General features: G+C 29.0%; 1 protein-coding gene across 1 annotated transcript in view; it reads right to left on the reverse strand.

Moving 5' to 3' along the window:
• Positions 1-2,676: 2,676 nt before the first annotated feature.
• Positions 2,677-16,417, reverse strand: part of LOC142325474 (uncharacterized) — an 89,521-nt gene continuing 75,780 nt past the window's right edge. The window contains exons 5-7 of the mRNA XM_075367284.1: positions 13,549-13,805; positions 9,600-9,766; positions 2,677-7,936 (exon numbers count right to left, since the gene is read on the reverse strand). Of these exons, the coding sequence (XP_075223399.1) occupies positions 7,766-7,936; positions 9,600-9,766; positions 13,549-13,805 (595 nt within the window). The 3' untranslated portion in view covers positions 2,677-7,765. The remainder of the gene's footprint in view (positions 7,937-9,599; positions 9,767-13,548; positions 13,806-16,417) is intronic.

Below are 16,417 nucleotides of genomic sequence, written 5' to 3' on the forward strand. Positions count from 1 at the left end.
CTACTAGACAGTACAGAGAAAATCTACCTATTCACCAACAACAACAACACGAAAGTCTTCACACAAATCTACTAGCAGTTCAATGACTCAACTCTACAAGACAGTACCAGACCAGCAGAAGGTGTAAAAGATCAACTCTCATCAGGATCTAAAACGAAATCACGATGAATGGAACATAGTGTACACGTTGATTTCAATATATATAGTTTGTACATTATGTTCCCCCAATTGTGCTTTCACTAAGTGAGTGAGTGAAAAGGAAAAAAACTGTAAAGAAGTACACACACATACAAACACACACACACAATATAAACATGTTAAACCCCCATACAGTAATATGTATGCATTACTATAAGCAGTGGTTCCAAAGCCCGCGACACGATCTGATATTGGATTCATTCACCATCAATTATGTTGCAAATGGTGAGGAAAGTGTTTGTTTAACACACTGTACAAAGTGTGGTGGTAGTAATACTTACATCAGCTGATTGTTTTCTCTCTCTCTCTCTCTCTTTATTAATATCGTGGTGGTGGTGGTATTACTTACGTTTCTCTATCTTGCATTTAAAAGTTATATTTCTCTCTCTTGTTGTTGTTGCATTTTATTAACCTTGTGAGTGTGTGTACAGGTAGGATGTTGCGGTTTTATGGTGGTGATGGTGATGGTGGGGGCGGTCTAACGTTCAGTCGGACGCCGGCTGTCGACCGGTCGGGACGCCGACTCCTCCCGGTGGTGCCCGCCGCCACCGGGCCGGGTCCGGTCCCGGTTTTGGGGCGGGGGACCCCGGCTGGGGTGGGGGCGATATCCGTATATTTTTACTACTAACATCCTTGCCTAACCCTTTGATGAGACCCACCCAGTTTCATATTTTTATTTACCTTCATTGTTCTGTTTCTCGAGTATAATTATTTAACAAACATTTTGTCTTTCCATTCAACTTTTTTCTTTTTAAGAATCATTATTTTCTCCTGTTTGACTCTATCAAATGCCATTTCTAAATCTATGAAAAACGGATTCATTCCTCTTCTGCTCTCTAAATATCTCTTTCCATCTGTTCTTTGTAATGCAATGGTTCATTTTCTTTAACTGAAGTCAAATACTGTTTCTCTCCTGCATTCTTTCCATTATTCTTATACAGAGTCATTCACGGGAACCGGATGTTTTTGAAGTGGGTTGTACCCGGGCGTTCGTGGTGGGAGGGTCACGTGGCTGGTGTCTGACGTTTCCTTTGTTCATAGCAATTACATTTTAGTTGTTGAGATGAAGCCGTGGACGCTAGACCAACGCCTATACGCGTATGATAGTTTTGTGCGAAATGACGAATCCGTAACTGCTGTTCAGCGAGATTTCCGCCGTCAGTTTAATATTCATCGTAATGCAAGTGTCCCTTCTCTTAACACAATATTGTGATGGGTAAACAACCTTCGAACAAGTGGTTCAATATTGAAGAAAAAACCACCGGGTCCCCGACGAACTGCTAGCAGTTCGGAGAACATAGAACGAGTAAGGGAAGCCATTGTCAGAAGCCCACGCCGCTCTATTGAGGCATTCAGCAGCGCTTCGAATGAGCACAAGTACGGTAAGACGAATTCTGCGTACATACCTGCATTTCCATCCTTACAAGATAGTTATCGTGCAGCAGTTAAACGAACAAGATTTCACGCAGCGATTACAATTTTGTCGACAAATGCTTACCATTTTTTAAGAAAATGAAAATTTGTTATTGTTAATGAGTGACGAAGCCCATTTTCATCCTTTCCATTATTCTATATGTATATATTGTAACAAGACTGGTTTAATGGAGCTGTGTAATGGAATGCAATTTGTAAAATTTGACTGATGATGGTGGAGTAACACTTCAAAAGCGTTAGTTAGGTGAATGTTACCTTTTATTTGAACTATATATGTTTTTAAAATAATTTATTTGATACAGTGGTGTATACTGTTTGAGAAAAAAATTACATACACACATGTGTGTGTGTTGCATAATAAAAATACAAAATCCTCAAAACATAAGAGTTTTGCAGAAGCAAAGATTTCTGTAAATGGGTTTTACAAAAAAAGGAAAAACAGAAAGTGAAACAATTAAAAATCAATTAATAATCCAAATGATTAGCAGTATTAATGTTCAACCTGGAATCAGTTATTTGTAAGTGTATATCCAATCAAAGTGCACTATGCACAGTTTTATTAAAAAACACATGTACTAAAGAATACTTTACAGTAGAGTGAGGATGGAATTATGAAGACAGTTTGTTCTGGCAGTTGCATGGTTGGGCAGTTGTGTTTACACTTCATGCTGTTTTGGAAATGCTGCCTGTTAAACAAAAATATCTAAGAGAAGTAAACAAACTCAATTTTTTTTACTATTCATTTACAAAGATTTCTGTATGTTTATATGCCTATACCAATAATCTTTGGATCTACTAGTTTCTACCTATCCACTATTAAATAGGGTACTTTTGACATACCAGTGAAAAGTGACTACTTTTGACTGGCACGTCAAAAGTAGAGGATTCAATGGTAGTATCTATTTATCATTGCTTAAACATTAAACATGATCATAATTGTTAAAACAGTGACTATAATGTGTTAAGTAAGTAGGTTTTTATCAACTAAAGTAAGAAAATATAAATTTGTGAATTAAATTATAAAAAAAACAACATAAATAAAAAACATGATAAAATATTTAATAAAGAAAATTAAAAATACAAAAAACAAAACATTGTATAAACTAAAATTGAAATGGTTTGTCACTATTTAACTGAAGAAAAAATAACTATTTAATAACTAATATTTTTTGCTATTAGTTTGATTTACTGTGTTTTTTTATTATAACATGATTTATCCTTTTTAATGTAAAATTCACTATACATGTTAAATTAAGTGAAAATAATGCATACTTACTTATGGTAAATTAAAAAAAGTATATAATTATTTAATGAAGACAAAAAGACTAGTAAAAAACTAAAGCAAAGAACACAAGTAATAATAATACATTTTAAAATACACATAAATCTGACATTAAAAAAAAAACATTTGTACTTAAAATCAACCAATAAATATTGAATAAAATTACAATTTCCTTTTTTTTTGGAAAATATATTGAAAAGTTTGTACCTAGTTGAAATGAATCTCCTAAATTAACACTACAGACATCTATGTTGTATAAAAACAGAAAATTTAAGGAGAATCAAATTAGTTGTTAACTGCAATTTTTTAACTATTCCACAATGATCTACAATTTCTTCTTTATATTATCTTTTACACTCTTCTAATTTTATGATAAAGATTGTGTTTTAATTAAAAAACAAATTTATTAATTAAATATGTTTTATCTATTTTACAACTATGTTGTATTTTGATATTTACTAGTAAAGTTTTTCACGGATTTTTAAGATTTTTTCTTTAACATGAGACAATTACATTTATTTATAATAAATAAGACCCACAAACAAAATAATTATTTGGTAAAGTTCAGGATTACACTTTAAAAATTTCTATATAGCACATAAACAACTGCTCTAATAATAACCTAAATACAAATATTTAAGTGTAGGTTAAATTAATGGTGTTTTGTGTTGTTGAACAAATGCAAATTTTAAAATTTATCAAGAAAATGTTTGAATAAATATTTTAAAAGTAAAATATTATTTTTATAATCTTTTGTCAAACTATAATCCATTACTTTACATATTTTAGTTAAGGTTAGGTCTGAAGACCAATTGTGCTGGCTTTTATTTTCAGGAAAGTCCAGATTTAAACACTTTATCCTGTTTTCCTGCTGAATAAATGTCTTGAATTTTGAATTTAGGCTAAGCAGGCTACTTATGCACCAACCACTTAATATATCAAAGATGTAAAACTTATGTTTACTGTATCGTAATAGTTTTTTTTTTGATTGGCTCATCTGTAACATATGCTATGATCATGATTTAATGTCAGCATATTACTTAATAATTATTGATGTAGAAAACTATTATTTAGCAGTCACATTCATCTGATTGATTGAAATGCACGGTCCTTCTATAACCCCATCATTTATGATACTCTACTATCTGGCATTCAATTTGGTCGTTTGTACTTTTATCATGAATTACAACCAAATATATTTTTCAACCTTTTTATGAAAATAAGGTTCTTTGCTGTTGCGAAAATAACATATGTGTAATGATTTTTCACAAGATTTTTCATTTAAATGAAGTGGCTGCTATTTTTCTTAGGTAGGTGGTGATGGAATGGTATGGGATGTGAAATCTCCGTCACCAACTCATTAATGTGTGATTTCCTCCTCACTACTAAACTACGTTGTTTTTATCCTTCTTAATGCACCTCTTGAACTAAGAAAAAATTCTGACATTAAAAATGTGGCTGCAGAAGAGTAGCAATTCATTCATTTTTCTTAAAATCATTTAAGACTGACAATTAACAATTTTTCTGTTATTATTTACTTTAAAAAAGTCTTCAGAGTATAATGGTATATGTTTTTTTGCAGCATTTCCAAACTTTTATGCAGTAAAATTGCATTAAATATTTGCAATGTAAAACACATTATATTGACTAGAATCGATTTGAAACAGTGGCAAAAAACTTGTCATAAATACAAATATTCTACACTTTGTAATACACAAACAGATACGTCAGATACTAACGTATCTGTTTGTGTATTATCTCTATCAACTTATACAGGAAATATATGTAATCCAGATTTTTACAGTTTTTAAATTAAATTAGCAAGTTAAAATTAATTTTATTTGTTTAAATTCATATATATTTATTCTGTGTAGACAAAATAAATTGTTAATAATGTTTTGTTGAATGTAAAAAAAATTAATTCACATACATTTAAACAATTTTTTTTTTTAATGTACAAAGTAATGATGGTCCAAAATAATAATAGTAATGATATTTATGTACAAATCACCATGCAGATTTGTTCTTTTTTGAAGTTTACTTTTAAAAATAATTTTATATTCTTACATTCACTTAAGATTCAAGGTAGTTTGCTTACTAGGCAAATGGATGAAAATGTTATTTTATTACTTTATTTGAAGACTTGCATGCATGATTATTGTACAAGTATTAAAAAAAAGAAAAGAAATTCAAGGCATAAAGATAAGTAAAACACTGATCAACTACTTTGATAAAACAATCATGCGATTTTAAAAATTACATAATTAACATTCTTTTATAAAAAATTTATTTTTGTTATGAACATTTTTGAATGTAACTATGAACTCAGAGTGAAAAATTTACATTTTTATAACAAAGAAATTACTGTTATAGCTAATCATTTTGCATAAGTAATCTAGGTGATAGTAAACTATCACCTGCACGACTCCAGCAGTGTATATATAAAAAGAGGTTTTATATGTATTTATATAACTCAATTTTACTCTTGAATTACTGCAACGGAAATTATTTAATATTCTAAACTATTACATAATTAAATTTTTATGCTAAATGCATAATTAATTAACTGTTGAATACATTGTTAATCTGTGCACCTGAAGACAAAAAAAAATTGTTATTAAATCTCATAGCTTCATACAGTTAATGAAACAAACAGCTTACTATTGACTAGTACATATTATGTTGATGGTTTTTCTATGATTTTATTTTATTATCATACAATTTGAAACAATTTGTTTAAAAACGATATTTAATATTATTAGCGTGACTATTTATTTAAATAAGATAATCTAAAATTTATTACATTAATAACTTACACCTAAAAACTAAGTATTTTACTTAAAAAATTATTAAATTTTATTTCTTTGTTACTTATGTTTACTGCATAGTAATCCAAATATTTGAGGAACACATTCTAAAAATATAAGGTAATATTTTAAAATAGCATCAAAAAATACTAGCATTGTTAATACTCATAGCTTATAAGTTTGAAACAATAATTTTCAATATGGCTACATAAGATTTAGCAGAAAAAAAACACCAATAACTTTAGTGTTTTTAGTTAAGTTACTTTAATTTTTAATTTCTTTAAATTTTTTTTACAATGTACTCATAACTAAGAATTCAACCTATTAATACTATATGTTTATAAATTTTGTTATAGATATTAATAACATTGTTCAAAAAATGTACCAAGAAAAAATACATTAATTGAATTTGAAACACTAAATTTTATGTAATGCATTTATTGACATACTTCCCTCATGCATATAATCTCTCTTGATTTAAAGGCTCAGAATTTTAATTTTATTCATATGAAACTTTTCACTATTTAAAAAAAATCTTTAATATTAAAAAAATGTTTAATCTAAAGCTTTTTATTTTTTTTCTCCTATGTTGATTTCCTGATCATACAAATTTTGATTGGTTAGTGAATTAATATTAATAACTGAATGAAAAAATTACATGATGTCAAGCATAGTTAAACAGAGAACAGCAGTAGAATTATTCAGTAAATTTAGTATTGTAAGATAATGAAAAAGTTATACAGATTCTAATCTAGCATTCAAGAGGCAGCTGAGTACTTAAAACATGAATACTTGATAACAAAAACAATTTTTTTTTATTAGAGAAAACATTTTTTTATGTAAATGTAGATCAATAATATAAAATTCTACTTTACATGCACCATTATTCAAGAGAATCTTTATGAAGGTATATTTTCATATAAAGTACTACAATAGTTTTAACAAAGCAATAAGAGCTGTTATGAAAAGATCTGGTTAACTTTAAATTTATGAGAAAAATTACACAGGAGATGTTCGGTTAATCTAAATTTCTTACATTTTTATTGAAAATTTAATTTTCAATAATATAACTTAATATATAATAAAACTTTTATATTAATTTACTTTTTTTATTGCAATCTTATACACAAAACTAAATATGTGGTTATTCCTCTCTGTAAAATCTTGAGCTAAAGTAATTTATAGTTGAACATTTTTGTAATCTGATCTTTTCCATAATCTTAGTAAGAATTTCTGATTTAGATAACTGAAAATGTATTGTACTAATGAATTACACACAAAAATATAAAAACACACACACATACACACACACACACACACACACACACACACACACACACACACACACACACACATTCAATTTCCTTTCCTGTACTTTATGATAAATACATGGATTATAATTTTAAAATAAATCCATAGGTAAAATTAAATTAATACTAAATATATAAATAAAAATATTTTTATAGACTTAATAATTTTTCAGTTCATTTCGCTTATAAAATGCTAATGTATGGCCTCATTTCTGACTAATTATAAATGAAAGCTAATGTCTTATTTGTATAATAGTCAAGTACACATAAACCACCCCACATAAAACTCATTTATATACAGAATTATATTCATTATAATAATGAATTATTTTTCCTGGAAAACTTCTGACGCATCTACATTATATGATTTACAAAATCTTCAGAATTATAACTACCCATTATTTTGTTTCTTTATCACTGTGATTTAAATTTAAGTAACACAAATAGTATGTATTGGTAAAAATTACATGTATATATTTAGATTTAAAAAAAAAATTATTTTTAAAAGATTATACTGCACTTATAATGTTTCTGTTTTTCAGATTCTTTTTCAATTAATATTTGATAAATTAAAATTATTATTTAGAATAAGTAGCTTTTAAAAACTAAAGCTAAACAAACATATGAAGAAAACTACTTCAGGAACTTAAATAATACGATATGAGCAATTATTATCATTTTGACCACCAGTAATAATTCTTAGAAAAAAATTATGATAATAATTATTTGAATTATTATGGCCAAACAACACTTTCAATCCATGGTAAAAATGATGAAATTCTTGTGAAGACTCCTGGTGACTGTGGCTCTGCACAAATTGTCCTACCAAAAGATGTTATACCAATTATATAATATATACATCTATTTTCTTTACTTGAAAATTGTAGAGGACCTCCTGAATCACCCTGGAAACAAACAGATGTTAAAAAATTAATAACAGAATTATACTGTAGTTTATCTTGTATATGATATACAAGTCTGGCATAACAGAAAAATTTGATCTGATTCATGATAATCTTTACTACTCATAGTTCACAGCAGCTGTAGATAAGTAATAGTATAATTATTTTTCATAAATAATTAATTCACCCATCAACTGAAGAGCTGTGTTTGATTCCACTACACATGATTGGTTTGAAAAATGCTTTGATAACGTTAATTCCAAAAACATAACTCTTTCAGTCTGGTCAGTGCTGTATAGAATTTTTCTATATTGATGGTTTACTTCTGAGTAAGAAGAAGTGTATAAAAATGATGGCTTTCCTCTGAAAAAATTGGAGCCATAACTTTCATAAAAGAACAAGTTTGCTTGAGCTTCTTTCTAAAGATAGGTCATGATGTCATTTTTGGACTGCTGCTTCTTTTATGTGAGTAGAGAGTCTTGTCTTCTCTTACAATATGATCTAAGAATTCTTCATCACTATGTTACCTCATTAAAAATATGATTATAGTATGATATTCATCTAAAGTTCATTGGTGAGCATTCTTGGAACCCATATGGAATAATCCTAAATAGATTGGAGTAAAAAAAACTAAAATTTTCCAGATAACTGTTTATGAAACTTGTGGATAGTTCATAAATAGTAAATCATTCGTTTTCATGAATTTGAGCAGCAACCCAATTAGAGATGTCATCAGTGATGACAAAAGGCATCCAGGACTGTGCTTCATTGTAAAAATCTATTTTTTCTTAATTGAACAACTGTTATCACTTTTATTCACATTCTACTGATGACGTCTTTTTCATACAATTGAAAAATTGACAATGGATCTCAGCAAGAAAATTTTTTGAAAGTTCAGAAACTAATCAGTGAATGCTTTTACAATCGGTGGGGATTAATGATCAACATGGTTCTTTACAAACTATTTCAAAATATCTTCTGAAGTTTATTTAAATACTTGGCAGGCACTATTGATGTTACAAATGGCATGGCAAAACTCTGTTTTGTGGCACCTCTAGTCTCTTACCTGTTTCTTTTTCTGTTTAGCGTCCAGAACCACCATACAGTATTACTTTAGAGGATGAATGAGGATGATATGCATGAATGTAAATGAAATGTAATCTTGTACAGTCTTAAGTTGATCGTTCCTGAGCTGTGTGGTTAATCTAACCTGTTTAGGCTGTGTGAACAAACAGTTTTTACTTTAAAAATTTCCATTAGAGTATTGACTGATCAGATTAATTGGCTTGGATAACATTGCTACTGAAATAGCTTTCATTGTGATTTAAAATAAACAGTTCACAGCAAAGGTAAATGTGCAACCATTTAACAAATGAGATTTCAACATTATATTGTTATTATACTTCTACAAACAAAAAATATCTTATCTCCTGCCCACCATTTCATCAGATTATGCATTTAAGGTCTGTTTCTGTTTTGTCATTCCAAAGAAATGAATTAAAAGGTCTTGTACTTTGAAATAAATAAATAAAATGAAATAAAATAAATAATTCACATGGTTATAATTTTATTTTTTTCTTTGTTATATTTGCTTTTACATAATGTTTTTTCTAACAGTACTGCTTACAGTTAATATAAACTGAAAATAAACTTATGTTCAACTTACCGTACACGTGTCTAAACCTCCTTTTCTTTCTCCAGCACAAACCATACTGCTTGAAATGCCTTGATTTAGGGAATCTACAGAACGTAAATCACTGTACATTCTGTTACATTCATTATTTGGTACAATTGGTAATTCTACTTTCTTCAGAATGTTACTTTTGGCACCCACTAAAAACATAAGAAAAAACTATTAAGTTTTAGAGATTACGTAAAAGTTAAATATTCTTATTTGATTAATAAAAATAATTTATATGATCTTAACTCTTGAAAAAAATTTTTTTTTCAATTTCAATTTATTTTAACAATAAAAATTTATGAATCAATTGTATATAAAATCCCTGTTAGTGATTTGTTTATAATCCTTGTTATTTGTAATCTGGATTAATTTGATACATATCTAATCACCTTCTTACTACTCAATTTGTTTCTATTTGTATCTGGAAGATAATTACAACTTCCCAATACTTTAATCTTTCTTCTCTGTTGTGAAAAGCAGACAAATCATATTGTGATTATTATAATTTTGCTGTCAGAGGAAATTAGTGGATCATAATTGGCTTCTTCCACCTCTTCAATGTCACCTTGGCCAGATAAATTGTCTATTTTATGATTTTTCCAGTTCAACAATAACTTCCTTTTTTTTTCAATTCATATAATAACTGTTTTAATGTTCTAAGAGTTTTGTTATAACATATACTTGTATCTTACAATGAATATAACTGCAGCCCAACAGTAGTTGCTATATATTAATCATACTTAAAGCCAATCAATACTTAAAATTATAGAGCGTTATGCATTTCCTCATGAGGTAGAAATTTGTTACTTGACACTAAGACTCAAGGACAACAAGTAAAGAATAAGAAAAACTCCAAAACTGAGAAAAGTTAAAATAAGGTGGGCTTTATGGTGATCATTGTACAGGGATTTGCTCTTTTTGTGTGCTGTATTAAAATCTACAGAAAAATTACAATTATTAAGTAAGAGTAAATGTTATATAATATTTTGAATTATTTCTATTTCTATTTATTATTATTACTTTGGACGCAAATTTATGTAATAGATAGTTCAATATTTACAGTAAGTATAAATTCAGTACTTATATTAAATTAAAGATTATTTTTTAGACTACTAATAATTTGTATTAGTTTTTTCTTGTTATTGCAACATATTGTAATAAAAATCCAAATACCCTTCTTAGGAAAAAATTTCTTGATATGAACTTTTAAAGGTAAGATCTTTATGCAATGATTTAAACAATTTCAGTTGAAACAGTGGTGACATAATAAATTTGGTAACATTTAGGTGCAAAATGATAAAACATTTAAGAATTGCTACAGCAGAAAGTAATTTATGGTTTAAATAATTTAAATATCATAAATTAATTTCTCTTGAACTATTTTCTGCTTAGTATCACCCTCAGAAACTTATAAAAATAACTGTAACAACAAAACAAAGTTTATTTATTTTTTGTCATTGATCATTTGATGCTATTTTCCATTATTATCTGTTTTGCGCTAATCTTTTAGTCTCAACATATTTACTACATCTTGTTTCTGTTCTACATATTCCTCTACAGGAAAGTAAAATAATATCCAATACAAATAATTTTACCTTCTCACATTCCTGCATTACCAAATAAATTAAACCGATATTTTAATATACTTTCAAATTTAAGATGCACCTTTTTTTCAGATTAAAGTGTCAAAATGTCAGGTGCATCTTAAATTTGAGTTGCGTTTTCAATTGGAGGTCTAACACCATTCGACATAAACGCATAGTTAAAAGGTGTAATGGTGAAGTTTTTGAATCCATAAGCATGTTCAACATATAATGGAGACCAGACATGAAACATGAAAGAGTATTTGTCATCGTGTACAGAACATATACAAATTTTTGGAAAGATGACTCATCTTAAACAGTTTTACATCTGAACAGCTTTACCATGTCGCTGTTGACATCATAATTTAGTGATGAATCATTGTTCTGGAATTGTGCATGTGTTTTACACATGATGACAAACGTTCTTTCATGTTTCCTGTCTAACCTCTATTGGATGTGAACAGGCATACAGAATATTACTATAGTTGTAAATCAGCCCATTTTTTTCATAACCGTTCTGTTCTACCTATTTGTTGTGCTTTTCTAACCATTTCATCCTCATGGATAAGCTTTCACATATGATGCAGACTTTAAGCGTAAGGTTATTCTACGTGCTGAACAGATTGGAAATCATGTCACCGGTCAACAGTTCTCGGTAAACGAAGCAAATGTGCATCAGTGGCACAGTATAAGACAGAAATTATTTGCACGTAAAAGAATGAAGAAATCTTTTTTGACCCCAAAACACGAAAAAAATCTGGAAATTGATGCTGCTGTTTTGGCCTATTTCAAGAAACTTTGCACAAAAAGTCTTCCAGTGACAAGAGAAGATTGATGTTAAAGGCCAGCGAAATTGCTAGGAATATAACTTCAATTTTAAGCTAGCTGTGGATGGTGTGAGAAATTCATGAAAAGGCAATGTCTGTCATTGCTCGCAGAACCTCCATTTGCCAGAAGTTAACATCAGATTATAAGCATAAATTAGTGCAATATCAACGTTATGTAATCGATCTACGATTAAAGAAACAATACTGTCTCAATCAAATTGCTGATCAACTTCATCAATGCTGATGAAGTTGCTGTGTTCTTTGGTATGCCACCAAATTACACTGTAAGTGAGAAAAGACAGAAAAAAGTAATGGTAAAAACAACTAGATGTGAGAAAGTAAGAGTAACTGTTATGTTGAGTGCTACTGCTGACTGAAATAAATTATTGCAGTATGTAATTCTAAACAGGAAAACTGTGCCAAAAGAAAAGTTCTGTGATGGTGTAATTGATCAAGCTCAACAGAAGATCTAGATGATGAGTGATCTATTGCAAGATTGATTATGATGTGTATGGGAACGTACTGGGTGGACTTCTGAAACGAAACAATATGTTAGTGTTGGATACTTTTCGTGGTCATTTGTCTGACAACATTAAAACAAACCTGACAAATGGAAACTGTGATTTAGTTGTAATTCCTGGAAGTATGACAAATCAATTACAACCACTGGATGTCAGAGTTAATAAATTTTTTAAAGATTGTATTTGTGCACAATACAGTCAATGGTTGACTGAAAACGATCATCCCCTTACACCGCGTGGCAAAATTAAATGAGCGTCAACAGCTACAATTTCAAAAGCTGGGAATGATTTGCCATCAGAAATAGTTAAAAAGTCACTCTTGAAGTGCTGCTTGTCGAGTGCATTGAACGGTCCTGAAGATGATGTACTTTTGAAACACAGTGATGCAAATGAATTCAACTCAACATCTGGTTCAGATGAAACTGATGATGACAACTCGGTAAAAATAAAGAAAGCTAACAAAACACACTGTTTTGTCACAAAACATTACTCTGATTAGTGATAAAATACTGCACTTATAAAACTAAATACATATGTAGTTAACTACATTACATTTGAGATACTATGTATTATATTATATAATATAGTGTTAAGTATTTTCAATTTAGGTGTTTTACTGAAATTTTAGATTTTTCACTCAATTGTTGTAAATAGCTACTGTATAACTTTTTATATTCATTTTTCAAAATAGGATGAATTTAATGAAAAATATCGATATTTACAAAATACTTACATGACTTACCATAATTTATAATAGATTAATTATACAGTATTTTAGTATTTCTACTGGATATTTTTATTTTTTCCAGAAGTTATCTACTAAATTTAAGAACCTTGGTCATGTTGTTCTTAAATACTTTTTCACCGCAGAGAAAATGTTTGATCAAATTATTAAAAGCAGTATTGAGGAAATATACTTTTGTAAAAAACATTTTTAAAAAAATGAGATACTTTTTCTCTATAATTACTTAACTTTACTAGTTTATAAAATAAATCTACCCACCTGTTTCAGTTCTACCCCAACCAGTAGCTGTAGCTTTATTTACTGGTATCTGATTTTTATCAAATAAGCAAGCTGGTCGAATTGTTTTTTTGAACTGTACTCGACTGTCCAATTTTAACAATGCTACATCATTATAGTGTTTGCTTCTTGAATATTGTGGATGAACAACAATTTTATCAATTCTATATTCTTCCGATTGAATATCATCACTGGTTTTTAAATTCCAATCTCCTAATCTTACTTTTACTGGTTGACCACTGGAAAACAATGTAATGTTATTAGTCATAATGTAATGTCATAATAAAAATGGAAAAACTTACTATTTGCTAAGTTCTAGTAGGATCATTAATCATATTTTATAGAAAATTAATTAAAAATGTTTAATTCTTGAGAAAAAATCAACTGCATTAGTAGATAATACTGTTGATAATTTATAAATGTTAGCAAAATTCTGCTGATAACAAATTCTTCTGTTACAGTAATGAAATAAGGAAAATCATTTTTATTTTTATGAGATCAAAGCTTGTTGATAGATTCATAAGTCAACTGTAGTTTGAAAAAAGCATCTCTATTTGTAGCGTCATAAATAAGATTAGACTAAATTCTTCTACACACAGTATTTAGTCTTCTAATGAACACTTTTTTTTTTTTTTTGGTAGATGACTATTAAACACAGAAAGTTGAAGACTGTGCGTAGGAACATGGAATGGAAATTTAGTAGTACAGAGGTTGCCTTTAAGTTTTTACAAATGACCACTAGATGGCGCTATTGAGATATGACATTATTGTTTACAATTTGATTTTTTTTTGTTTCAGCAGTAGCAGCTCAGAAATTGGCTGGGTAGTTTGCTTACAGCAATCATTTAAAAAAAACAGTTTTGTGAAAAAATGGAAATTTCACATGAAGGTTTTTGTTGGATGATTGTTTACGATTTTGGTAAGGGCCTAACTCAACAACAATCGCTCGAATCTCTTCATTCAACTTTTGTTAATGAATCATCATCAGAAAAGACTATTTACAATTGGTTTGCAGAATTTCATTTTGGTTGTGCTTCTGTCAGCGATGAATTTTGTGAAAGTTGACCAAAATTGGTAGTTGTTTCAAAATATATCGATGCTTTGTGTAACATGATTAAAGAGGAGCAACATGTGGCTTACCATGAGGCAGAGGCATTCTTAAGCATATCAGAGACTATAGCAGTACATTCAATGTTGAATGAATATTTAGCTGTGAAAAAGATCTGTTCCCAATGGATTCTGCATAATTTGACTGAAGCTCAAAAACAGGATCATGTTAATTGGTGAAAGGAATGCTCAAAAAATTTTACCAAGGAAATACAAAATCCATATAAACATCGTAACAGGAGACGAAACTTGGATATATCTGCACGAGCTGGAAACTGTTTGTACAATCAATTGTTTGGGGTGTTCCAAGATGAACCGAATCCAACAAAAGTGGTTCGTTGGTGAAGCAACTTCTAGAAAACCAATTGTTTTGTTTCTTTGGTTATACTGGACATGTAGCAACCATTCCTTTAGAGGATCAAAGAACAGATAATGTTGGATGGTGTACAATAATTTGTTTGTCAGAAGTCATCAATGAAGTCAAGAAATATAACTGAAAACATCACATCATTCTTTATCATGACAATGCCAGTTCTCACACAGCAAGTTTAACAATTAATTATTTGATGAATAAAAACAATGAATTAATGTCTCATTGGCTATTCACCTGATTTATTGCCTAACGACTTTTTTTGTTTCTGAACGTCAAATAAAAAATCCGTGGACAGCGATTTTCATCATCTCAAGAAGCTGTTGAATCCTTCCAAAAACATGTTTTTGAGGTACCAACTTCAGAGTGGAAAAAAAGTTTTGAGAATTGGTTTGAACACATGCAAAAGTGTACAAAGGTGAATATTTTGAGAAACAAAACGATTTGTACAAGAATTTTTTTTTCTTTTATGGTTTGTGTAAAAACTTAAAAGGCTGCCCTCTAATATGAAAAATGTCATACCTGACAGGGATTTGAATCTGGAGATTTCAGATTAAAGACTGAGATGCTACTATTACTACACAGAAGTTGGACTGATGAATGTTTGTCAAATAAATAGTATTTGATATTTTTAACTATCACTAAGGTAAATGACGAATTTAAACTAAAAAATAGACTGCGCAGTCCATACAATGAAAATAAAAGCTTGAGTTAGAGAAGGTTGAGACTGTATTACTAGTGAACGTGAAAACATTACATTTATTTAATAGGACAACGTAATAATTTCTGTACTTTTATTTATGTGTTTCATTTATTACTGTTTTCACGTTTTATTAGTTACATGTTAATTAGTATTAATAATTCAATTAACAAAGATTCCAAAAAATAGAATTTTAATTCAAGTGAACTTTTAAACTAAAACAACTTAACTAGTGCTTGAATGTATTTACTTTGTATTTACATTTGTAATTACTTTAAATTAGATATACAATTCTTCTTTGTACAATATTTAGAATTTCAAAATTTTTTTTATACGATTGTTTTCATTGTTGATTGTACTATTATTATTATTAACACTTATTTGAAATTTGCATTATGTACACATTTCCTGTGCAAGTTCACCATCTTCTGTCATCATCGGAACAGTCACTTTCACTTTCACTACCACTCTAAACATATGATAAATTTATCTGTTATTTTGTTGATTAGCAGTTCCACTTTATATTCTTTCAGCTTTTTTTACAAGGTCTCCAGTCATCCTTATTCAATTCATTCATTTTTCCCTCAGCTAATTTTTTTATATCCAACATTAAAAATATTGTGTTTTTATTAGCAACATATCTTCTCAGAGCCAACCAAACCATCTTGATCGGA

Source organism: Lycorma delicatula, chromosome 5 (genome assembly GCF_047948215.1).
Source record: "Lycorma delicatula isolate Av1 chromosome 5, ASM4794821v1, whole genome shotgun sequence".
Lineage (NCBI taxonomy): Eukaryota > Metazoa > Arthropoda > Insecta > Hemiptera > Fulgoridae > Lycorma > Lycorma delicatula.